We start from the raw sequence: 25,269 nt of genomic DNA, 5'->3' as shown, positions 1-25,269 counted from the left end.
TGTGAATTGTGATTTGTGATACGTGTTTATCCCTAAAAATGTGCGCTTCCCGCAAAACACTAAGAGTGGAGCCAAACGAGCGTAATATTTGTGAGTTGTCATGTGAGTTTCGGCTGGCAGAAATTCCGTTGCATTCAGTTTCATACTAAAGTCCTGTTTGATTCACACGAACGTAATTTTGTGAGTCATGATTTTTGTATGAAAAAATATAAATTACGCGGCCGAAATTCTGCGACTCACGCCTCACAAAATGACGCTCGTTTGGCTTCACCCTAAGTCCTAACTACGGCAACGGATTTATGGTATTGTCTAGTCATTAGTGATTTTAAGTCCCTTCTTCTACTAAACCACTTTTGAACTTCTTTCTCTAATGCCAGCGTCGTGATACTTATATTTACTTTACGCATATTCATATCTAGGGCTAACATAATACTTTGTCTTGGATAGCAACATTACTTATTATTTGTTAAAAACCCTGACACATTAACCGTCTCTAAAAGATGAAGTTGAAGCGGATATTCCGAGCCAAGGTCTGGCGAAGTTGCTCGGAGTCACGTCCCAAAGGGTCCCCGATCGATACGTCTACGGTTTAGTGGAATTGCGGCGATGATAACACAGAATAAGCTTCAGTGCTCATAAGCTGTGTTTGTGTGGTCTTCCCTAGAAATGAAGAAACGTTTCCTGAAAAGAAATACATATAGGTGAAAATGTATTGAACTTTCATTCATATTCCCTTTTTTGGTTGGTTTCAATCACCCTGATCACCTCTGTACATGCGAAATTTTCTGGCAAGCTTTTGTCACCTTCTGCAAGTTTGCTGGCTATTGTTAAAATGCGTTAAACTGTTCCCACTTATTAATCAAATTCGTTAGATATATTGCAAAATGTTTCGTTCATCTGAAGACGGAAATGAATCTGCTGTAAATTGATTTAACTACCTACTAATAGTTATAATATGCTGGCACGTTGCACGGAGATATTTCATTAATTACTTAATTCTTGTGCAAATTGGAGCTATGAAAAGGGTTCTATGATATGCATAAAAAACGAAACATAAATAGCATCGCACCTGTCCTCCTATTTATTACGGGATAAAAATGTTAATTAGGTCGTTAATAACGTAGTGTTTACATAACACTGCAGTTTGGGCCGAAGTGGGGTCGTTATGGGTACATTATGGTTATATTATGGCGATATTGTGGCTTGTTCCGTCCCTGTGAGGCGCGGCTTCCGGCGCGGCGCCGGCGTCGCCCGATTATGCTATAAATAATGGCGTCTCATCGCTGCATCAGCGTACGTTGACCAGCCTGCATTCCAAATAGGGTTGCCAGATGTGAATTCCGAAAATTGTGTTGATAAAATTTTAATTAGTTGTAACTTGTAAGAATTGCCAGCTTAAGTTCAAGTGGCTTAAATATTTTGGTTAAGAATTCTGCACCTTTTCATCTTGATCCCACGATGAATAGTTGGTTTGGTCTGGGGCCAAATATTTCAGTTGAGAATTCTGCACCTTTTCACCTTGATCTCACCACAAAAAGTTGGTGCCCACTGGGGCAAAATATTTCAGTAAAGAATTCTGCACCTTTTGACCTTGATTGCACGATGAGTCATCGCGCAATCAATCAAAGTACGAAGTCATCGCCGATGACTTCGTACTTGCAAACCACTGCCATATGGGCTTCGCTTGCACTTTTTTCAGCTAGCAGTTTTAATATCTCACAAATTATATTAAAGAAAGGCAATATTTTATTGCAACCTGTACTGGGATATAATGGTTCATATAACCCTAGTTGGAGACCGGTCCCATGCGTGTCGGCGTGTCACATCTGTCAATGATTACAAGCTCGTAGCAACTAGCATACCTACCATGAGATACACGATCTACAAGTCGATAACATACAAACATAATATATGTATTTACATTCTGAGTTGTTTATGATACCTACATGTTCCTTGGTTATATTTGAAATTGTTTTTGGCGTGATCAGTAGAGTCAAGGGAAAGGTGTACAAATATTTAGTTTATTAAACTATTAAATAAATATTGAAATAATAAAGTAAGTAAGTACTTATATTTTGTTTTTAGAATTAAAAAAGATTATTCCACCTTCAATATTAATTGATAACATTAATCTTATTAAAAGTTTGGTCATTTAAAGGTAACGACCAAAAAAAACTTATTGAACCGTCATTTTGTGGGTGTTGACCATAAAGGTTTTTAAACTATAGAAAAAATATAAAGGTACGGATCCCTTTACCATAACGTGGAACTAGTCACGTAGTACAAGGAAGGGACAAACTGGATTGAAAGTTGCCACGGAATGTAGATATTATTTGTGATTCGGCGCTCCTCTGACGTAGCTGCTTATAATGCAAGTCCAGTGAATATTCTTTTATGTTCTAGAAGAATTTGTTCACCTTTATTTGATTCTTCTGACTCGTCACCAGGCGCTGCTAATGCAAGGTGATGTAATTGTGCATCAACTTTTGTTAGTCCTTAAATCTTGCTTACGTGATTAATATCTAAACCACAGAACTTTATCATCAGCATGACTTCCTGTAGTCAGAATAACCGTAACGAATAACGATAAATGATTTGCGTGAAACTTTTAAAGGTTTCTATACATAGCAATGTTTCGGTATCGTTAGTCGTACTTAACTTTCTGGCCTTATTTAAAGTATTCCACGTTTGCCTTTGTTAGTAAACATTCTACATTCTACAATTTACGTGCAGTAACAGCAGGGATATTAATATTAAAGCTAAACAGATCCTTACTTGTACATTGTTAGGACGTATTATTTCTCCCAAACTTACTAAAATGGTATAATTTTTATCGTAATGTCTGACGATAGATACCACTTTATAGACAGTCCGTTTAGAGACTTTTTAAAACCGGTATTTTAACTTTTGTGTTAGAATAACTAATTTAACCGGTAACCCATCAATCCCCAAGCGGAACCCGGCTGCCGCATAACAATTGAAAATCTATAGTATCTGCGATTCCCACAATCAACGTATTAAATCTGACATACCCATGATCGAGGTACAGGTCACTTTCATAGGAACTCCAATGTAAAATACTTTAGGGCCTAGGCCTTCCGACATTGTCAGTGCTATTGTTAATGAAATCCACGTTTGTTCCAGGGTACGAGAATCAAGATTGGTTCATACCGTCGCCGGCGCTGCCGGTTAGCTCGCAGGACCTCGAGCTAACGCCTGACCAGATCAGGGAGACGCTTAATTACTTTCGTGAGTATGCTTCACATTTCCTCATTGAAGACATGAGTGGATGAACTAGGTAGGGCTGCCATCACCCAAATTGCATTCGCCGGTCAGGCACAAGTCACGACAAAATTCCCGCACATTTGGCCGAAATGTGGTTATTTCCCCGGACATCTCTAAACAGTATTTACGATAATGTTTTGCCAATTTTTGCTTTTCAAACAAGAATTTGTAAAAATCTGACTTAACTCAAGTCCGTGCAAGAAATCGTGAGTAGGCTTAGCGAGTTTTTATCTTCTTCTCTAAACAAAAGTGTCCGGATTTCACCCGGACACTTTTCAAAAACCCGGCCGGACGCACCCCGGACGCCCTTCAAACTAGGACAAATCCGGAGAAACCCGGACGGATGGCAGCCCTAGAACTAGGTAACAATTTGAAAACTGACTTTCTTGCATTAATGGAGGCTTTAGGATGTGGATTCTATCATGTAAAGCTATAGATATATTAGCTAGATGACGAAGTCTCTTATAATGAAAGTCAAAAGATTGAAAGAAATGTAGGTCAAGAGATGTTGCAAATCTAATATCAATCAAAATATTTCTGAATGGAAATTATACAAAATGTTTGGCAAATTGATAAAAGATTTTTGATCTAAAAACTTATTTTAAGTCTTTATGTTTTTTCCATAGATATTATTTCTGAGGATATCAGTGCTAAAGAAAATAATACTTTTATATAGCTTATAACAAGTATTAAGGTTGGGTTGCACCAGAGGCGTGGTTAAAGTTAAAGTTATGGTCAAAGTTATGGTTATAGTTAAGGCTAATTTAACTTTAACCTTAACTTTGACCACAGAATTTGACAGAAGACGTTGCTGATCCGACAAGGCTTTATAAGAACGTGGGCGGGGACGCCGCTGGTAAAGGAGAACTGTCAAAAAAGGTGTTTTTGTATGATGACAGCGTTAGTTCCTTTTTTCGCCACATGCATTTATAGCCTTGTCGAGCTCTATGGTTATGGTTAAATATGGCGTCTTGACGTCCATTTTTAACTTCAACCAAAGATTTGACATTTTGCATTGTAGTTAAAGATAAAGTTATAGCTCAAGTTACAGTTATAGTAAGCTGGTGCAACCCAACCTAAGTAGGCTGAATTAGTGTATTGTTTATTTAGTCTACATGTACTTGAATACAGGTACTTATAACCATAAGAAGGTAACTGATTATGTCTGTTGTCTAGACCTAAATTGGCCATCTACTTTCTAGTCTGAAAAGTGTTATACCACCTCAAATGGGAAGGTAACTTTTCTAACCCGCTGTGTATTTGACAGGGCTAAAGATCTGGTTTAGAAATTAAATCCAAACTGCAATAATGCGGGTTATGTTACGGAGAAAAAAATACTTTTTTCTTAAAGACTCACTTTTGTCTGAGATAGGTGCTAACTGCTAGCGCCATCTAGTTTTAGGTATGGTAGACTTATCATTTATCAATAATAATATTAAGTAGGTCTTTGTCCGAGTCCATTGCCAAGAAGGATATTTTTTATTTATTTTGGGCCGCAGTTCATTATAATTTAATATTTATTATATCTCATCTTTTACTTAAAGAACTTAAAGAACTGTAATTAACTTGGGCCTGACCTAAATGTTTTAACATTTCAATTGTTTATTTGCTGTTAAAATATTTTTGTAGTGGAAATTTCTTACAATTTTTTTTGACATTTTCTTGAAATTCATCCAACAATAAAAATACAAGAGGGCTGTTATACGGTGTAAAAACAAACCACTTGAGTGTTGAGTGAAAACATATTCAGTGGCGTCGCCCTTTCTTTCGCGAGAAATTGTTTGGCCTACGTTCTGTACGACATTGAAAATGTAGGTCGAATCTGTAATGTATGCCTTGATAAGGAAAATTAAGAAAAAAAGCGAGAGTTTATAGTACATAAATAGGGGCTCATAACTCATTGTTTATTTAAAAATAGAATTCCAACTAGAATTTTTACTTGTAAGTTGTAACACGCTTATTTATCACATGGCAAGTGCTATTATTGTTTGATTATTATTAACAGTTTCAATTGCTACCACTAGATGGCATTGCAATGAACAAAATTAATATTTACACATGCTTGTGTTAAACGTCATTTAAAACTATTTATCTTGCTCATTGTACACAAGTAAACTGTTTGCTTATCGTGTTACGTAATTTTAACTTGTAATGAGTTAACTCAAACGTGACCTTCGCAGAGAGCTAAAATTTTTATTACTTTGAATATAAGTAGTTAAAGTGTCATGTCACATGTGTCGCATAGATTTGAACTGAAATATTAAGCAGTGTTTCTTAAACTGTTGCTAAGGTGAGTTTCATACACGGTGTTTTATATTTAATATATATTATATTTTACTAATTTCGTACTGTATACTTACTTAAATCTTTCATACTTTTAATAAGTAAGTAATTATTAAATTTGCATACGACTAACATGACTTATGACGAGATTCGTATCATTGCATTGGGCCGTGGGATCTAGCTACTTCAATAAAATAAACAAGACGAAAACTCGTTCTGACTTCTGATCAATATAATCTTTTGTCTGCGAGAATTTTATTATTAAAGAGAAGAATGATGCAGAATTATTACTTAATAGAGCGACGTTCGGCGAGAGGGCAGCGCGCGTGCGCGGCTCCTCCTAGCCTCCAGTCACCAGTGCCGGCCGTGGCGGTATCCACGCGACACGCGTTCGCCCCCTACGCCGATCGATAAACGCACCGCGCAACCAGTGCATTAGACGTGCATTCTGCAGTTTTTGCGCTGATAGTAACGGTGATTGCACCGAGTTTACCGGTCCCGTCCGTCCCCGTGCGTCCCCGCTCCCGAGTCCGTCGTGTTCTTGACCTCATTGTCCTCCGGTTCGCGATTATTTTCGTATCAGTGACAAAAGGAGACACAGTTTGGATGATATATATTTTTTATACATCGCGTGGGATTGAAGGCTAGGGTTATGTGGTAGCCGAAGGGGCATCGATTGAGGAGCGATCAGAGGTCGCCTTTCGGGATAGCGACGCGACGCGAGTCGCGACATCAGCTGTGGACCGCGACGCCACATTATTTGTTAATTAACCGTGAGAACACTATTATTATTACAGTACACACGTTATCTTCCTCTTGCATTACACCTTCGTAATATGTGAGAAGCGTAATAATTAATAACAATAAATTACGTGTATGTAACTAGATTGCTTCTATGTTAGGTACTTGGTAAAGTTATGCATGTGATAGGTTTATATTATGATACAAGCTAACATAAATCTTTATTCCTAGACCTGAAACCACTTTAATTCAATTAATTGACTACAAGGGTTGAACAGGCGTTCACCAATGGCAAAAGACGGATTTGAAATAATTGTTTTATCTCGACGTTTATTTTAATAATATTCATAATATATTTAGTGAGCCAAGTAATAACAAATACATCTTTTAATAACAAGGGAATCTCGTGCGGGTCGAAGGTCAGAGACGTAATTTGGAACAAAGGAATGTTTACAGGCTCCTTAGTATTTCAGGAGAAGGACTAAGGATACTTACATATTATTTATTTTATATAACGACTAGATTACGACACATTTCTTTACTCTTGTCTTATAACAGTTATTCTAAGGAGGTACAAAAATATTTTTTATTTATTTTGCCAAGCTATTGGAAAAGTTTGAGAAACTCTTGATACTCGTGTCATTATTTTATTAGTTAATAGATGACGCCCGCAACTCCGTTGCGCCAAAATTCGTTTATCGCGCGGGAACCATACATTTTTCCGGGATGAAAACTATCCTATGTCCTTTCTCCGGACTCAAAGTATCTCCATACCAAATTTCAGCAAAATCGGTTCAGTGGTTCGCGCGTGAAGAGGTAACAGACAGACAGACAGACACACTTTCGCATTTATTAACCCCCGACAAAAAAGAGGGGTGTTATAAGTTTGACGTGTCTGTCTGTCGGTCTGTCAGTTCACAGCGAACCGAATGGAAACAATCAGTGACATGGCGATACAAAAATATGCAAAATACATTGTTGGCGGTCCCCCGACACACCGTGACAACAATTATGGACTAAAATATCACTTTACACTTAGGAATTATTTAAACTTAAAGTCATGAAAATAAATTAGATTTAGAATTATAAAATTAATAATATTAGTATATTAGTTATTTAAATAGAACAATCCAATATAATAAATTGGCATGATGTATGATAGTGCTAGATGAATTAATTTACAAAACATAAATGTGTTACAATGACTCAGACTGTGACGTAATTTTGCTCGTAGTCTCTACCGAGTACCGAGTAAAAAAGGGTCAGCCAAGTAAAATATAATGTATTGAATATTGATAATAATAATATAATGTGCTGTATCTAGAAGTTTCATGTATTGAATGGAAATTTTTTGTATCCATTTGGTTTCAATATCATGAGAATTTCACTCCTTAATTAATGCATTAGTTTAGATCTAAAGTCTCAAAATTAGATAATGTAAAGACCATAACATGGAAATATTTTACGTTTTTCTAACTCTTTTCCTGAATCAGTCAAGATTTATAGTCTTTAAAATCACAGATAAAGCACACAGAAACTAGAGATATTAGTATAGGACAAAATATAAATAACTATGTTTTTATAATAATTATGATGTTACTAAGCATTGATTTGGTATAGCGGGAATTAGATCACAGGAAAGATCGTATTTAGAGTAGATGTAGTAATTTGATGACGACTGACGTGTTACATAAAAAGTTTTTGTATTAACAGTCCTTCCTCCTTAAAATACTGCTTCTTGGAGACAATTAGCGTAAGGGGCTGCTGAAAACGGGCATCACTCTTTAACCTCTAGAAGTACAAGAAGGAAATCCGGGATCTTATGTTTTTTCATATTAAACATAACTACTTATGAGCTGGGCTCGTTAGTGATGGTGGAAATTCCATCTTCCTTTAATGCACGAGGCATTGACCGGGACATCGTCGCCGTAAATAGAAAAAGCTAGTTTTTACGGGACTGCAGTAATGGCACGCGCATCTCAGAGGAATGCCGTTCCTGTATTAGCCGGCTTATAGTCTATAGATTGCAATTTCTCCGAGAATGTTCAATTTACGGGTTCTCCAGTTTTTAGGGTCATTAGGTGTGCCTGCATGCTAAACATTTTAACTTTCTACGGAAGAACAGTGACAAATTGACAAAGGAAATCTGCTTTTGTCCGCAAATTTGTCTTTCTCATTTTTATTGTAGCCATGATATCAGGTATGTCAGCTGGTTGGCCAAGTTTTCCTAGATTTTTTGTCAAAAAGACTCAATGATAACGATTAATATCCATACTGTATTTATTTGGAAAGGGTAGCCCCCATCCAAATCGTGATAATATACTAACCCTTCACCACTGCACCGCTGAAATTCGTAAACGCCAAGGCCGGCTATAGGCATAGACATAACGCAAGCGACTATAAATATAATTACTAATCGGATAAGAGTTAAATTGGCTTGTGATATAACAATCGGACAGTTAACGTGAACCACGTTTCGTTAGTAGTTACCGCGTAGTGGTCGGAAGTGGTCGTTCGTGGTCAGTAGATCGCGTGCTACGTGAAAGTTTAACATTGGCCTCTTTTCGGCCGTTCGCGTTAGTAGAAATTCGCCGAAATTACGAATTCTGTTCAAGTGTTTCAGGCTAATTAAAGTGTATGTGAGTGAGATGTGAGTTGTGAGAGAAAGGTCGCTTGCGCATATTGCACATGAATCTTATATCTTTAAACGAGCAATTCTTGTATATATCTTATATCTTTAAACGAGCAATTCTTGTATATATATAATTGGAATCTCGGAATCGGCTCCAACGATTTTCATGAAATTTAGTATATAGGGGGTTTCGGGGGCGATAAATCGATCTAGCTAGGAATCATTTTCAGAAAATGTCTTTTTATTCGTGTTTTATCGATAATCGATAAACTGAAAAATATGACTCTTCCTGACATCTATTGGCCAATAATAATACTATTTTGTTAGCAACTAATTATTTTAACGACCAGCAGATGGCGTTATTAAGTAACACGAAGTCAATGAGTGTTTGCTATACCGAGCAAAGCTCGGTCATCCAGGTACTTTAGGTATTAACTGAAACTAAGTTCGACCTAAAGAAATCTTTTGACGGCATTTTGCAACTTTGTGAGATTATCAGCTATGATTCGTTCTGATTAACTGACTGACTGGTAGGTACTAGGTAGGTAGTAGTAAGCGGATGAATTTTGGAAGGTCCATTTTGTATGATGTAGGTCATGTAGGCACTAAAGAGTCCAATATGAAAGGATTTTCCGAGACTATACTGGTGGGGAAAATGAGATGCAAAGTTTGTGTAAAACAACTTGACTACAAATCTGATCTGCCAGAGATGTTTATATTTTTTTTCATTTCCTTAGTCCTGACGTGGTGAAAATTGGGAACGACTTGGCCACTTCCTTGTCAAAGAAGCTATAGTAATCTAGAAGTATTTTATCAAGACTATTTCCATCATTTTTATGTGCGTTTGGCTTTAATTACATACTATTATTATTGATCTAGTAATTTTACTTTTTCTTTGCATTATTCGTTTCTGTCCAATGCGCACGGAAACTAACAGTTTTATAATGTTCATTAAATTTTAAAATACTTTATGTTGATTAATTGTGCAATAATACTATTTTATAAAGTACTTAATAATAATTATATAAGTAACAGAAAAAAAAATAGTTTATAAATATATTGAACGTATAGGTAATAAATGTGTATGAATGTGTTGAAAATAGATATAACTGTACTGCTTTGCGTATAAAAATATCATTTACAAATAATTTTATTGAGATAATTAAAACGCGATATTAAGGTTTTATCTATATAAGTAGATAATATAAAATACTTAACTAGCTAAGTACTGTCGTGTAAATAGAATAATATGACTATTACAGGAAAAACGTGCAATTAGTTTATGCTTGGAGCATTCTGCTGCTTGATACAGAAGTAGAAGTAATAGCAATAGTTACTTTTATATTATCACTAGCTTGTCCCGGCAAACGTTTCTTTGCCATATAAAGTATTTCGCCCGTATTATTTTATTGAAGTGACTAAATAAGTATGGCGGCATGGCAACGTCCATCGCTATCCCGTCGCACAAACAATGGTCGCCGTCAGTCTCGAGTTGTAATAATTTACTATTATTTATTCAACAATGCACTTCACACAACAAATCAATATAAAAAGTACCTAGTAGCCGATTCTCAGTCCCACTGAATATGCATATAAAATATGGTTAAAATAAAGCCGTTTCGGAGGAGTACGCGGCCTAACATTGTGACACAAGAATTTTATATATGTAAGATGTAATAAAATTAAGGGGTTAATATCAGAGTATTAGCTTAGCAAGACTTATCAGACATCTGATAGAAAGAAAGCTTTCTAAGGTCTTAAACCAGGTTCAGACCGGCGACCTTATATCTTGGCAGATCTGGCTGTAGGGCTTGTAACAAAATATCTAGTTTCTACAACCTATGACCCTTTATCTTTAACCCATTAGCCATTCGCAACCGAATAACTATACTTAGTAAATAAAATAAGATATGTTGGTCACATGTTTTATACAAACTTTATTCTTTATTATTAATAATAATAACAATAATATCTATGGACGCTTCACACCACGTCAGTCTGGCCCCGTGGTAAGTACCTGAAGGACGCTTGAAGCGACCCCCGGCTTGAGCTACCGACGCGCTCACCACTGAGCCACAGAGGTCGTCATATTATTTTATAGCTACAGATTACATATTTGAATTATTAATAAAAAGTTTAAATTATAATGCTAATTCGCTCATTGCTTGATAGTTGATGTAGGTAAACCAGTCACCTATAGACATGTATTTTTAGTGCCATAATAGTCATAATACCGAAAATACAAAGAAATGGATGAATTTTCGTATGCAAATATACCTGTTCCTCAGACACTTTTGAAGCAAGGCTGTTCTACGTCAGCATGAATCACGTGAATACCGACCTTAAAATACACCTCGATTGCGGCACTGTTTACTACGGATTGAAATTTATATTGTGTAGAAATTGATACCAAAGTTTCGTCTCAATCGATTCTTGTGGCAACAAAGTTTGCCACAAGAATCGATTAAATCGATTAGGATACCCTTAAAGTTCGTGACCTCTGCGTGATGCGTCTACAGGAGGTTACGAAATTGAAACGTCCTCTATTTAGGCCCACTTGCTCTGTCCTGGGTTAAATTTAATGTCAGGATATATCTTAGTCTTCGTATTAATGGTAGATAAAATTTATATACTTACTTAAATTTTCCAAATTGGAAATGAATTACTGGACCTACTAGTAACAGACGATACGTTTAGCCCACGAAAAATGTGGTGCAAAACTCGAGTTTAAAGTCGCAGATTATTCTAATTTGAACTGTAGACGTCATACCAACTTAAAATATAGAATTTCAGTAGGTACTATAAATTTTTCATTTAACTCGGTGTAAAGTCATTAGCGGCTTACGATACGCCAATTACGTTTCATTTTTTTCTGCAATTGCTCTTGAGTCTTGACCGTGAAAAAGTAAAAACTAAAGAGCGGCTATAAACAGATGTAAACTCTGTTTATCTAAACTTGACTTTATGTTATTATGCCTAATGATGATTATAGTACATTAGTAAACTCTTTAGTCTTGTTAAACAACTGAACTAAATGAATGCTCTCAATTTGTAAACTGATTTATATCATTGTTTATGTAAAAACTATGATTTTCTCGAAAACGTTCTACATCATATTATAAGGACACGTGATTTAAGATTTAACTTTCTCATGTTGTTCTTCTCATCTGCAATTTTAATTACACAGTTTGACTGACTTCACTTTCCACTTAACGACATTACTTACTTACCTTGTAATCAAAACATAATAATATGCACAAGCGACGAATCAATAACCAAAGTAGTTCGTGCCACGCTAGTCCTTCATATTTAACAAGACCGGCACACGATTTTCACTAATATATTAGTGTCGTCAAAGTTAATATTTATTTTAGCTCGCAAATATGCTCGTCTCGCATTCAAGATTAGGACCTTTTTACGTTCGGACATATTAGTGCTAGACTCGTGCTATAAGAGTCGCTAGTGGACCCAACCAAAATTTATTTTATCTCGCAAATATGCTCGTCTCGCATTTAAGATTAGGACCTCTTTACATTCGGACATATCAGTGCTAGAAGAATCGCTAGTGTTGGATAGTGGACTCCAAGTGCTAAAGGGGAGTGTTGTGACGCGTGCGGGGCCGATGTTGGCGGCGCGTCACGGCGGAGGGCGGTGCGGGTTGGGGCGCGGGGTGCGCGGGGGGCTCGCGCGCCTCGCCGCCGCCCGGCTTCGATCCCGAGCTCTTCAGGGAGCTCAGCTTCCTGCCGGACGCGGAGCTGCGGGAGTGCCTAGGCGACTATCCTGACTTCCTCTACCACTTGGCGAGGGACAGGTTCGGGAGAGTCTACTTTCGCGTTATCAGGACCTTGCTCCTTGATCGAGGTATGGGGATCACCGTGCTCATCAGCCGCTATGCATCATCCATTAGTGTGCCTCATGTTCTCTATGTCGAATTTCTTCCGAATTTCTCTATCATCAAGTCTTTTCTTTTTTTTTATTCACATTAACCCTCATCTCATAATCCTTCTCATTATTTACACCGCTTTCATTTTCTGCTGCTACTGCTACTTTCATTCAATATTTTTAATACATTATTTATCATGTTATGTTATAATTTCAATTTCTCTAATCTACATTTCCATGTTTTCCATAAAAAGAAAGTTATCAACTGTGTAGGCCTGTAGGGCTGTATCATCTTCATTATCTCGTTTTTACCCTTCTACTTAGTGGCTCTAGAATTCTCATATTTCTTAGTTAACTTTAAAAACCGACGTGTCTAGACGTCCCTAAAAATGTAACTTGTCTCAATATTTATACTTTTGTTAGTATTGTCCTCAATGCAGTACATTTGTCGCTATTGGCGCAGGGTCGTTTACTTTTCACTTTACAAACATGGCGTTACATAATCGTAGAACGCTTTAGTTTGTATAATAGCAAAGCTGTAATCAATTACGCTTTGTACGGAAATCGTGATGATAAAAACTGTGAAAGTCCCGATGTCATGAGAGGCAAACGCGAACAATCGATATCCGTTGTAATAGTTAAGTAATGGGAAAAGTTCACATAACCATCTCATGTTTTGTTGCGCTGACATGTTCCCATCGATCAATTGCTACAAACGACAATCGAAAGCTAGATCATTAAATCAAACGTAATGAGAACTCCATGGCGTACCTCGAGTACCAGTCCAACGTTTCTAATTTACATACCCTCTTACTCATAAACGCTGTATAAGCTTTGAATCGTTGTTTTATCTTCTTCAATCCAATTAAAAATGTCACTTATGTGACAGGAACAAAACACTGTATAACTATTCAAAGCTTATACAACGTTTATTAGTAAGGAGGATTATGTTTATTATCATTAAAATGATCGTAAATTTTAAAGCAGATATTTTACATCATTGTTTGAATGTAATCTCAAAATTCTCACGATTTTAGGATTAGCGTCTAACATCTCAACTCAGTCTGTAGTAGATTCAGCTGATAAAAGTCAGTATTTCGTGCTCCGTATCATGATTTCTTTAACTAAGACCTTGTTTAGCTGTCTGCAATTTTCTATTCCCAGCTGCATAAAGTACACTTTTCTTTTCTCCACTGGTGAGTTTAATTATATCGATATTTGTGTCAGCTGCTAGTTCGTTAACCCTTTTATCAGTCGCGTTTTGAGTGTTCACGCTCGCGAAAGCTAGAGTTTATGTAACAAAACACTAGCCCGGAGTGTTTATCAATAAATAGTCAACTCGTTTGTTGTCTTTGTACTCCAGTTTTCCCATGTTGCACAATAGGCTCGCCGGCTTCCAGTCTTGCCGTATACCGTCGCGCCGGTACACGCTCGCTCGCCGCTGCGTTCACTTCTGCCTCATCATTGTCATGCACTGCTAGGATCACATCCAGTCTGTTCAATGAACGACTGGGCGGATATCGAGGATATTTTAATGGGTCAGCATATTATCGCTAATTAATATTGCGAACAATGGCTTTATCTTATCAACGTTTCATGCTTCGCACCGGTTTTGTATACTACGATTTGTGATCATAGAACGAGCCCTAAGATAATGAGCACGACATGTCGTGCGCGTTATTAAATTGTGTAACGAAAAATTGTGACGTTTGTGGTAATTAAATTAACTTGCCTAAAATTCGTGTTAATTTGTGTTCAACGCTAGCGCTGTTTGTACGTTTTGTGTTCTGTGATGTGATTTTCATGTCTCCAAATGCCTTGTTTTTGTTGCAAAAGTACACAATATTTCGTATTTTATGTAAAAGCTCGACTATATTTTTTATCAATTTGCCAAAATGCAATTTCTCTGTGATCTTCGATTGCTCAAGACAAACATCGTATCGGTCTATTAAATATTATCGATAATTTCTAAATAGGTCCGTGTTAAGTGCTAAGTAATTTTTACAATGTGATAGGTTATCATTTGTGATTCGCAGCAGCAACAGTGTTTTGTTGTGCTTAACGCGGTTGTGTTGTTTTCAGTTTTATGCAGCAACAGGGTGAGCCAAATGACAAAAACCTACAATGACATTGAAGCGGTAACAAGGCTCTTAGAAGAAGTAAGTAACATCTTTTATTTCCTTTCTTGCGCCAGTCTTTTTATTATTTTTCCTAATCCATTGTCATAATGTCATTTTCGTTGTGATTACCAATGAAACAGGTAATGTAGAACCAATAGTGAACTTTAATTTAGATAACCGCAACCATACCAATAATGCTTAATTTCATAAAGAAGTGGAAGTATTACTTTCATCCTTCAAGTATTCCAAACAAGGTCTGTATCAAAATATTGCTAAAATTAATGTTTTTTTGTCATATTCTGTCACTCTTTGCTTTAAGAAGATTCCACACCGCCGTTTTTCCATACAAACGCTGTCCCCTGTTTCCTTCCTGGATAATGCCGGTAGATTTATGATTTTTTTCCTGAATATCTATGGCCACTATTAGCATGTCACTGTGTTTTCTTTTTTTTCATAATTTAATTATTAAAAAAGATAAGAACGTCCAAAAACCCAAAAAAATGGCCAGATTTTCCTCTGTGTTCAAACACCCAGAAAACAAAACTGGCTAGAATATACAAAAAAAAATAAAACATAGGAACACAGCTCAAGCCTTGCTTTAATTCTTAATGAAAAAATTACTTAAATCGGTTAAGTTTTGGAGAAGGAATCAGCGGACAACGAATCGAAGATTTTCTGTTCTTTTATTAGAACTTTTGTCGTGTTCAAGTCTCAAGTCTCCCACCGCAGAGCGCGATAGAGACTATCGCGCTCTGCGGTGGGAGACTTGAGATTGGTGAGACAGCAATACATTTTCAAATACCTATTTTCAATTTCTCTCGCCCCTGGTGTATCCTCTTAACTTTTATAAGAGGTTGTGAGACTGTTTACTACTGTTATTTCGGCCACTACATTCAGAAAGTAGTCAAAGGAATTATCACAAAGTTTGTCAACAAACTATTAAGTTATTGACACAAATAAAGATAATATCTCAATGATACAGACACAATATGCTACGCGGAAATTCATAGACTCAGGAACGCTGTGACAGTTGAAAGTGATATTTGTTATATTAGCCTTTGATAACATTTGTAACAAATAGGAAGTAAAATTAATATGCCTAGGGAGTGCAATTATTTTGTCGGAATGTCAAGACTTGTATGTATTCAAAGTCTGTTTGTCCCTTGTATCAAAATATTAAAGTAAAATTGCATAATATGTTTAGATTTCGGAGAAGAAATTCGTAAGAATTATTATCGTTTTTCTAAACGTATTGATTCAAGAAACTTTTAAACCATTAACATGCCAATACCAAAAAAAAATTGGCTAATATTTTAATGATAATAATATATTAATGATAATAATAAAGTGATATTAATAGTGATATTAATGATATTAATGATAATAATAAAGTAAATTTGTAAATAATAAATATTATAAATCTATTATTATAAAAAGGTACTATTATTATAAATCTATACATCTATACATATAAATAAAATTGGAGTGTCTGTTTGTAATATTGAAAGAACCGTTTTTTACTACATGCATGAATGAATTAATATGCGATACATACACCAAAACAACATTTTTTACAATTTTTGTCTGTATGTCTGTCTGTTTGTTCCGGCTAATCTCTGAAACGGCTGGAGCTATTTTGCCGGGAATTTTTTTGGTAGATAGCTGATGTGTAACTTAGGGTACTTTTTAACCGACTTCCAAAAAGGAGGAGGTTATAATATTTTACTTTTTTCATATTTGTTAGCGAACTATACATCTTTGTTATTAAAGTTACTACGTTGACGCGGACGAAGTCGCGGGCAACAGCTAGTCTAATATATAAAATTCTCGTGTCACAGTCGTTGCCATACTCCTCCGAAACGGCTTAACCGATTCTCATGAAATTTTGTGAGCATATTGAGTAGGTCTGAGAATCGGCCAACATCTATTTTTCACACCAAAAATTATTTATATGGCAAAACAACGTTTGCCAGGACAGCTAGTAAATTATAATATTCTTCTTAAACCTCTGCCTGTCAGCGGCTATATTTTCACGTTTTGGTTGCAGAAAGAGAAAGATTTGGAGCTGACGGCTCGCATCGGCAAGGAGCTGCTCTCAGCCAACGGCCGCCTGGAGGCTCGCGTCACAGCGCTAGAGGGGGAGCTGCGGGGGGCGAGGGACCACATCACACAGCTCAGACATGACCTCTCCGCCAAGACTGATCTGCTACAGGTGAGAGTAGACCTACTACGGGGCATTTACTGACTTGTGAGTTGTGACGTAGTATTTGTTGTACCCCGATCTTACAAACAGACATAATGCCAGACCTCGCGCTACTGTCAGATTGTCTTTGCTGGACTTTTCCAGCAAAACTGATGAGGGCAATGCACTAGGGTGACATAATGTCAGTCAGGTCAGTGATTTACGAATAAGGAGTTTATGAGCGTTCATGCCTCGCCCCTCTAAAGAAACCTACAAGTCGAACACTTCAATTTTTACCGAGCGATCTAAGTATTGTCGTTGTGACAGATTTGTACCCTGATTTTGCTATTTTAATCCAACATTAATACAGCTTCGATCCGGATCCTATCAAATAGCAAATAAAGTAGCTATTCATAAACGTTAAACAACGTCTTCTTTTTGGCCAATCAGAACGCGTTCAGCGTAGGATTGACATTAATAATATTTGTGAACATATTACATACTGTAATAATATTATTTTGTAGTTTTATCACACCGAGATAGTAGCATTGAAGCTGTTTTAATATTGGATTAAAATAACAGAATCGGGATACATATCTGTCACAGGGCATCTCAAACGGTATCTCCAAACTGATTAGATACATGTGATCTCGACCTTGGCATTGACTGATTTGTCACTGGTAGAAACGTTTTTGGACTTTAGAATTGATTTTAGAATACAGTGCCATAACGGAGTGTGAAGTTGTGACCTCGTAGTTCAACACAAATTTGATTTTAGAATACAGTGACACAACGGGGTATAAAGTTGTGACCTCGTAGTTCAACGCAAATTTGATTTTAGAATACAGTGCCACAACGGAGCGTGAAGTTGTGACCTCGTAGTTCAACGCAAATTTGATTTTAGAATACAGTGCCACAACGGAGTGTGAAGTTGTGACCTCGTAGTTCAACGCAAATTTGATTTTAGAATACAGTGCCACAACGGAGTGTGAAGTTGTGACCTCGTAGTTCAACGCAATTTGTGACTTGTAATTTTGTGGTAGTTGCGGTGTCATAAATGTTGCAAATCAATATCATTCCATTTCTGCTGAAGTGCACGATTTAGGTTTTATAATAAATTGTTTGGACTTACTAAATCCAAGGAATATTTAACATCAATAATTATGTGAATTTTGTGTTTTGATTACTTTGTGTAACTAATTGAATCTACATGTGAAAAACCATTCAATACTTCTTTGTTGGATGTTGTTCAATGAAGTTGGTTAGTATTATTTCTGATCCAAAGACTCTAAAGAACACAAAAAAATCTCAAATTATTTTTTAGTTCTTAGCTGTAGCAATGTGTCTTGTTTGTGCTCGCTACTTACGGCATCGATGAACTTAGCAGTTTGGTCGCAGTAGGAAGAAAAAGGTTCTTTAACAGTTACATCTCTCTTTTTTTTTTTTTTAACGGGCTTTGGCCCACCACACATTCCCACCACTGTATCTCCTGTGTCGCCAGGATCGACAGCGGCATCCAACCACGAAAACCCTTTGATATGATCTCAGGGAGCCCGAGGGACATGCTAAAGCTGTCTTGGGACCCGCAACGAAATTAATCAGAAGAAAATAGGAGGAGTAGGAAGAATTCCAGATTCCCTCCCCAATATAAAGCGGGAGACAGCACAAAGTTGCAGTGACCGAAAGTCAAAGAACTGAAGGGGAGAAGCACCACGGGAATTTAACGTTAATAATAATAGTGACTACTATGCTACAGCTAAATTAATTTATTGTGTTAGACTGTTGCCAATAGTAATTGTGACAAAAACGCTTGAAGGCACGGAAGTTCCTAGCGCTGTCCACGAGATCACCGTAGTATGCGACACCAGATGTGCAGAGTAGGTTGTTTAGCATTGTAGTTCTTTCGTCCTGCCAGAGACTGCACTCCCAGAGAACATGATGAGCTGTTTGTTCAAACATGTTGCCTTCGGTCGAGCACTCGCACATGGGTGATGCTACCAGATTAAATCCGTAGAGTTTGGCCTTAAAATTTCCATGACCGGTCAGGAATTGAGAAACGCAGTGATCAATATCCATCCAATGTTTGGATAGTCGTTCACGAATATTAGGGAAAAAATTATAAAGATGTCGCCCTTTGGTGGAACAGTCCCAACGCGTCTGCCATTCGGAGATTAGGCTTTGCAAAGAGTTTTCTAAAGGTTCAAACAATCTTGCTATTTTATTTTTATCGCGAGCGCTTAAAAAGAACGGGTTGTCAATGTTTTTGTTATGATAGTACATTGTCGCACGACGCTGAATCTCAAGGTCAACGGGTAAAACTCCGGCTAACACGGGCAAGGCTTCGGTGCTTGTGGTTCTGTAAGCTTTGCACAAGAATATAAGAGCAAGACGTTGGCTTTGTAGCAACTTGCGACGAGCCGCGCCGATAGTTGCTCTGTCGGCCCACACGGGGGCCCCGTAGCAAATGCTACCAAGGTAAGTAGCAGTGTAAATTAATTTTAGGGTTTTGAATGAAAGGCCCCATGTCGAAGTAGATATTTTGGTAAAGGAGTAAAAGTTGCGTTTCGCTTTCTCACCGGTTTGAATTATATGTTCTAAAAATGTAAATTTATTTTCTAAGTAAAAACCAAGATAACAGAGCGACTGTTTGCGTTTAACGTTAATATTGTCAAGTTTAATGCTAGGGGAAGATATAAGGGAACCTTTTAAAAGAATTTGGTAAGTTTTTTGCGCGGCGAATTTCAGACGATTACGCTTACCCCAGTCAGATATTAAATTAAGACTACTGTTGGCTTTAGACTCAATTTCGGAACGCGAGTTTGCTTGAACGATAAGAAACCCGTCATCGGCGTAACCAACTAGTATACAAAGCGGTGGAAGTGGAAGACTTAACAAATCGTCGAATCCGATGTTCCATAATTTAGGCGAAATTACCGATCCTTGAGGGCAGCCGCACGTTAAATCTTTGACATGTGTACAATGTCCTAGACGAAGCTTAGTTTGACCGTTAGAAAAGTAAGAATGTATTATAGAATAAATATTGCAGTAACACCCTCGATTTTTTAGTTTTAATAGCACCATCGGCCACCAGGCATGGTCGAAGGCCCCGGAAATATCTAATGAAATAGCGACCACGTATTTAGTTTCCGACAAATTAACTATTTTTCTTACTTCTAACGCCGCGTCCACAGTCGATTTCCCGGCGGTGAAACCGAACTGGTGGCTATGGAATTTAGGGCCACCGGGTAGCAGGCGAGGTACGATGAGACGTTCTAGTAATTTACCTAAGCAAGGCAGTATCGTTATCGGACGGTAAGATTTTGGGTCGTCAGGAGGTTTGTTTCCCGCTTTAGGTATTAATTTTATGCAACCGGAACGCCAAATTTTTGGAAAAATACCTTCTGCGATACATCTGTTGTAAACATATAGAATCGATGAATTGGCCGCTAAACACGCTTGCTTTATCATAATATTCGATATTTTATCCTCGCCCGCAGATTTTTTTATAGGCAAAAGGTTTACTATTTTAATAAACTCCTCCGGGGTTGGTACATCTGAGACCGGTGTATGAATGGGGTCTAACATTCTACTCCTAATGTCGCGATGGTGTTCATCATCCAAGGAGGGCTCGTCGTCTGGGATGAGAACGTTTAGATATGCCTTCGCCGTTTCCTCTAAACTACAAGTGTAAGAGTTGTTAATTTTAATATTTGAGAAAAAGTTTGGCTCATTACTACTACTGGGTTTAAGCTCGTGATATAAAGAGGACCAGGGACCCTCTTTATCCAGTCTATTCGCGGCATTCTTCAGCATATTATTTTTCGCTAATGTAACGGCAGCGCGATAACGTGACCTTGAAATGCGTAGGTTATTTAAACTAATTATGTAATTATCATCCGAACGGTCGTGGCCAGATTTACGAAGATTATTAATTTTGCGCCTGGCCCTTCTAAATTCCCGACGAAGATTAAGAAGATTACTGTTCCACCATTTACAGTTGTGATCTTTTTTAAGAGGTCTACGACCCAAGGCTACATCGGCACAGTAAACAAATGTGTTTGACATAATTTCCGCGCACTCATTGACGTTTAAATCCGGCCGAGTGAAGTCTCCGGCATGAGCGGTAATGAGGGAGCGGAATAATTTCCAATCGCCGTTCTTAACATTGTATTTATAGTCATTAGAATTGACTACGGTATCACTCGGGACCGCACGAGAAAACTCGTACACCAGTAAGCGGTGATCACTACATGACGCATCGGGAAGGACACGCCAATTCCTAATCTGGACGTACGCGCTAGATAGCGTGACGTCAATCGACGATTCGCCCGTTGGGCTACTATAGGTAGGTGGTGCATCGGGGGTGTTGTGAATATGGAGGTTAAACTCCGCAATAAAGTCTTCTACAGCGGTACGTCGGTCACGGTCAGTGTACCTAAGCTGGCCGTGCCATAAGGGCGAGGATGCATTGACGTCGGCGCCAATAATAATTTTATTACCCGCGAGAGATTGTAATACGCGGCGAAGTTGATGTAAATGTGGACTTACGGAGTCCGAGTACTGAAAATAGCAGCTTACAACGTAAAATCTAAACTGAGAAGACGAGACCTCGGCTACCGCACAGTGCGACGTCGAAAGGTTAGTTAAGGCCGTGACTGAAAATCTAGACTGAGGTGTGTAAATACCCGCGCGAGCTAGGTTATTAATTTGTACTATCTTCGACCGTAGCGACGCGAGTTGATATTGCTCCTGTACGAGCACCAAGTCTAAATTGTAATCGGAAACCAACTTTTCTAATTCTATCGTTGCGTGCTTATTATTGTGGAGGTTTAACTGTCCTATATTTAAACTATCCATACCGAGTCGTTAAAATAAGTTGCTCCATTTTAGACTTATACGTAGGACAATCTGGGGAGCCTGTGGGGTGGTCGGTCGGTTTTTTATATCGCAAACAACTACCGCAAACCGGCTTAAAGTCGTCTTTGTCTTTTTTTGGGCAGCTATCCGAGCTATGACCTTCAGCGCAATGTTTACAGCATGGCTTTGTGTCACGACAGAATTTAGCGGTGTGCCCATACTGTTGACAGTTAGCGCAGCGCACGAGTTCGACGTCATCTACAAAGCGACACATCGCCCAGTCGATAAAAAGTTTTTCTTTTGTTTCGATGAGGTGTTGACGCACTTTAGGGTCTAGTTCGATACCTATCCATTTACGGTTATTGTATTCTTTGTTTAAAATACGACGTCTTACTATTTTTGTCGAACTCATGAATTGATCTTGTGTCACATTAATTTCGCCGTTTACGTTTTGGTTGTACAGGGATAATAGAAAATTATCGTCTGTAATGTGTTGTGGAACATCTTTGATGAGGATGCGCGGGCTACGCCCCTTGGGTGTCTCGAGACGGAGGCCGGCAGATTTTAGCGCTTCGACTGACTTTAATTTTTTAACTTGCGACTCGCTCGTGAGGCGCAGAAGCACGCCCGAATTAGCTGTTTTCTTAACGCCGTGAAATTGAAAACCGTCGGCCGGGTTTATGACCTTCATCAAAGCTTGCTTGGTCTCAGTTGCCGATTTTAATTCCGCCGATTTTTCTTGCGTGGGGTAGGCTATAACACATGGGAGTGGTTTACGTGTCTCGACGGGGGGAACCGATTTCGCGAGTTTCAGTTTGAGGGCCTCGGAATAAGAGACCGGAGTCGCCGCGGGGGCCGGTTTCACGACCTGATTAAGTTTAACGGATAGTAAATCTCGCTCCAAATTCGCGACTTTGGTTTCAAGTGACGAGTTTTTAATGGCAAGAAGAGAAACTATGGTTGTCAGTTTTTGTGTTAAGTTCATTATATCGGATTTATTGGCAAAGTTATTGCGCCTCGAGACAGTGTCGTTAGCGAATTCGTTAATTTTTCCCAAGTAGGAGGACGCTTCACGGACTAACTCGCAGTAATTAAACGAATCATCGACTGCGCTGCTTGTGTCTAATAATGAAATTACCGGGGACTGCGGTTCGTCCCTTATGGGTTGGTGACGTTTTTCGACTGGTGACACGGATGAAGGCGATAGTTGGGACAGCAAACGTTTGCCGGTTGAAGTTGGCGGGGAACGAGGTATGCCGTCCCTTCTTTCAAATGGGTTGGTATTTTTATCTGGCGGCATGTTATTATGGCTAGACATTATGTCTTGTTTTCAAAGTTAACAACAACAATAACACTATTTATGACCAGCTGATCGCAAGGCCGGGCGCCCGGCGCAGCGCGCGCGGTACCGACGATACAATATTTTTACCTACCTACAATTCCTTACTGTTAAAAATGAACAAAGGAAATTACTTACCGAGTTTAAATCCAATAAAATACGGGCAAATGTGTTCAAAAACTTACAGTAAACGTAGATTACACCGTTACCTAGCTTTTTACACACACTCAGCACGCAGTTAACGATTTTTACCACCGAAAACGATTTTAATTCCCGGAGCGCACGTCAGACGATGTTAACCGTACCGAGTTCGCGGAGGGAGGGGGAAACACCTCTCTTGTGAACGTTATTGTATGTCTCGAGTTATATGGTTATAATTTATAATCCGGTCAAAATATGTGTAGACTCGGCCAGTATGCGATAACACCGCGTCGTAACGTCATCGATTAGGCGTCTAGATATTTCAGCCAGGTAGTACTTACAATAGTCAGATTACTGATTTACCAATATAGTCTGTCCCCGTGCGCATTTAAGGATACCCAAAGTGGAACACTGCGCCTACCCCTACCTTTTTGCCGAGCATTTTTAAAGTTGTTAGCTTTGTGGAGAGATAGACATTGGCAAATATTTTAACCGCCCCGCTCTTCCTACGACGAGGAGACCTACGCGCCTTTCCATACCTTTTCTCTTTCTTCATCATCTTTAACACCTCCGTCGTGGGTATCGCAGACACAATAGATTTTCAATTGTTATGCGGCAGCCGGCTGCCCCTTGGGGATCAATGGCTTAACTTCTCTAATGTAGCTGGATTTCGGCAAGTATTATAGCGTTTCACTCTCTTGTAGGTGCTAACAAATGACACCGAGGAGTCACCCACGGAGGAGCCGGAGGGGGCGACGGCGCTAGCGCTCCGCAAGCGGCAGGGTGCCCTGGAGCGGGAGAACCGGGCGCTGCGCGAGGAGGCCGCGCGCCTCGCCGCCGGCGCCGACTCCGCGGAGCTGGCCGAGAAACAGCTGTTGAGGGACATTGCTGCGCAGCTCTGTGAGTAATATATAAAACCAGCGTTGTCTGCGCATGAGCAGCAAAGGCTAGCGTTATCTGCGCATGCGCTAAACAAGCTAGAGTTATTTGTGCATTGGCTGAAAAAGGTAAAGCTGTCTGCGCATGCACTGAAAAAGGTAGAGCTATATGCGCATGCGCTGAAAAAGCTCAAGCTGTCTCGCTGATAAAGGTAGAGTTATCTGTGGTGCTGACCTAAGCTGCGTTGCGAGGGATGCGGTTATAAGATCCAATAGAATCGCTGCGCTGAGTAATGTCAGACAAACGAAGTGATTCCACTGGTCCTCAAAAACATATTTTCGCAACGCTGTTCCGGTGGCAAGTCTGGCAACGAATCCTATAGCTGCGTTTGCACCGAAACTGAGCTAAGCTGCGTTGCGAGGAATGTGTATTTGAGAACTAACAAAAACTATTCATTTGCCTGATGGCTGACCTAAACAACTCACAACAAGAACTCAAAATACGTTAGACGTTACCCGTAACGTAGCTTAGCTCAGGTCCAATGGAAAAGCAGCTTTATCTGCGCATGCGCAGCCTAGCTAATAATCGTTTAAAATTTTAGTCTTAGCGCTAACAGAGGCTCCAGGAACTAGGCTTTTGTTAGATTGACAAACTTTTCAGTCCGTAATGCGTTCGATATATAATATTATTGACGACTTTATATGCATTACTGCATCCCACAGTTATAGAGAGACGTGTGCAAAAGATGTGAGAAGCGGGCCTTAAGGTTACCTGCGCGATTGTATCGGTGGTAGCAATTGAATAATTTACGGCGCTCAGTCTTACCGTCGCTGATGACGTCACGTCATAATTTATATTCCAGTCAGTAGACACTAAAGTACAAAAGAAACAATCACTCAATCGGTACTCTGAATCGAACCGGAACAAG

At 38.6% G+C, this 25,269-nt stretch overlaps 1 protein-coding gene across 8 annotated transcripts in view; it reads left to right on the top strand.

Moving 5' to 3' along the window:
- The window catches only part of LOC121731524 (trafficking kinesin-binding protein milt), a 62,248-nt gene that overhangs the window by 20,481 nt on the left and 16,498 nt on the right, over positions 1 to 25,269 (top strand). For 4 of the 8 annotated variants that reach the window (XM_042120990.1, XM_042120986.1, XM_042120984.1 and 1 more), the window contains 4 exons: positions 3,145 to 3,249; positions 14,906 to 14,982; positions 16,991 to 17,155; positions 24,167 to 24,362. In XM_042120990.1, coding sequence (XP_041976924.1) covers positions 14,932 to 14,982; positions 16,991 to 17,155; positions 24,167 to 24,362 — 412 coding nt within the window. In that variant the 5' untranslated portion in view covers positions 3,145 to 3,249; positions 14,906 to 14,931. Of the gene's footprint in view, positions 1 to 3,144; positions 3,250 to 6,123; positions 6,342 to 12,579; positions 12,803 to 13,870; positions 14,362 to 14,458; positions 14,538 to 14,905; positions 14,983 to 16,990; positions 17,156 to 24,166; positions 24,363 to 25,269 lie in introns of those variants that run through there. The other 4 variants (XM_042120989.1, XM_042120991.1, XM_042120988.1 and 1 more) reach the window with 4 other exon arrangements.

This window comes from Aricia agestis, chromosome 11 (genome assembly GCF_905147365.1).
Source record: "Aricia agestis chromosome 11, ilAriAges1.1, whole genome shotgun sequence".
Classification (NCBI taxonomy): Eukaryota; Metazoa; Arthropoda; class Insecta; order Lepidoptera; family Lycaenidae; genus Aricia; species Aricia agestis.
Note: the sequence above shows the minus strand (reverse complement) of the source record. Positions and strands in the feature narration are given on the sequence as shown.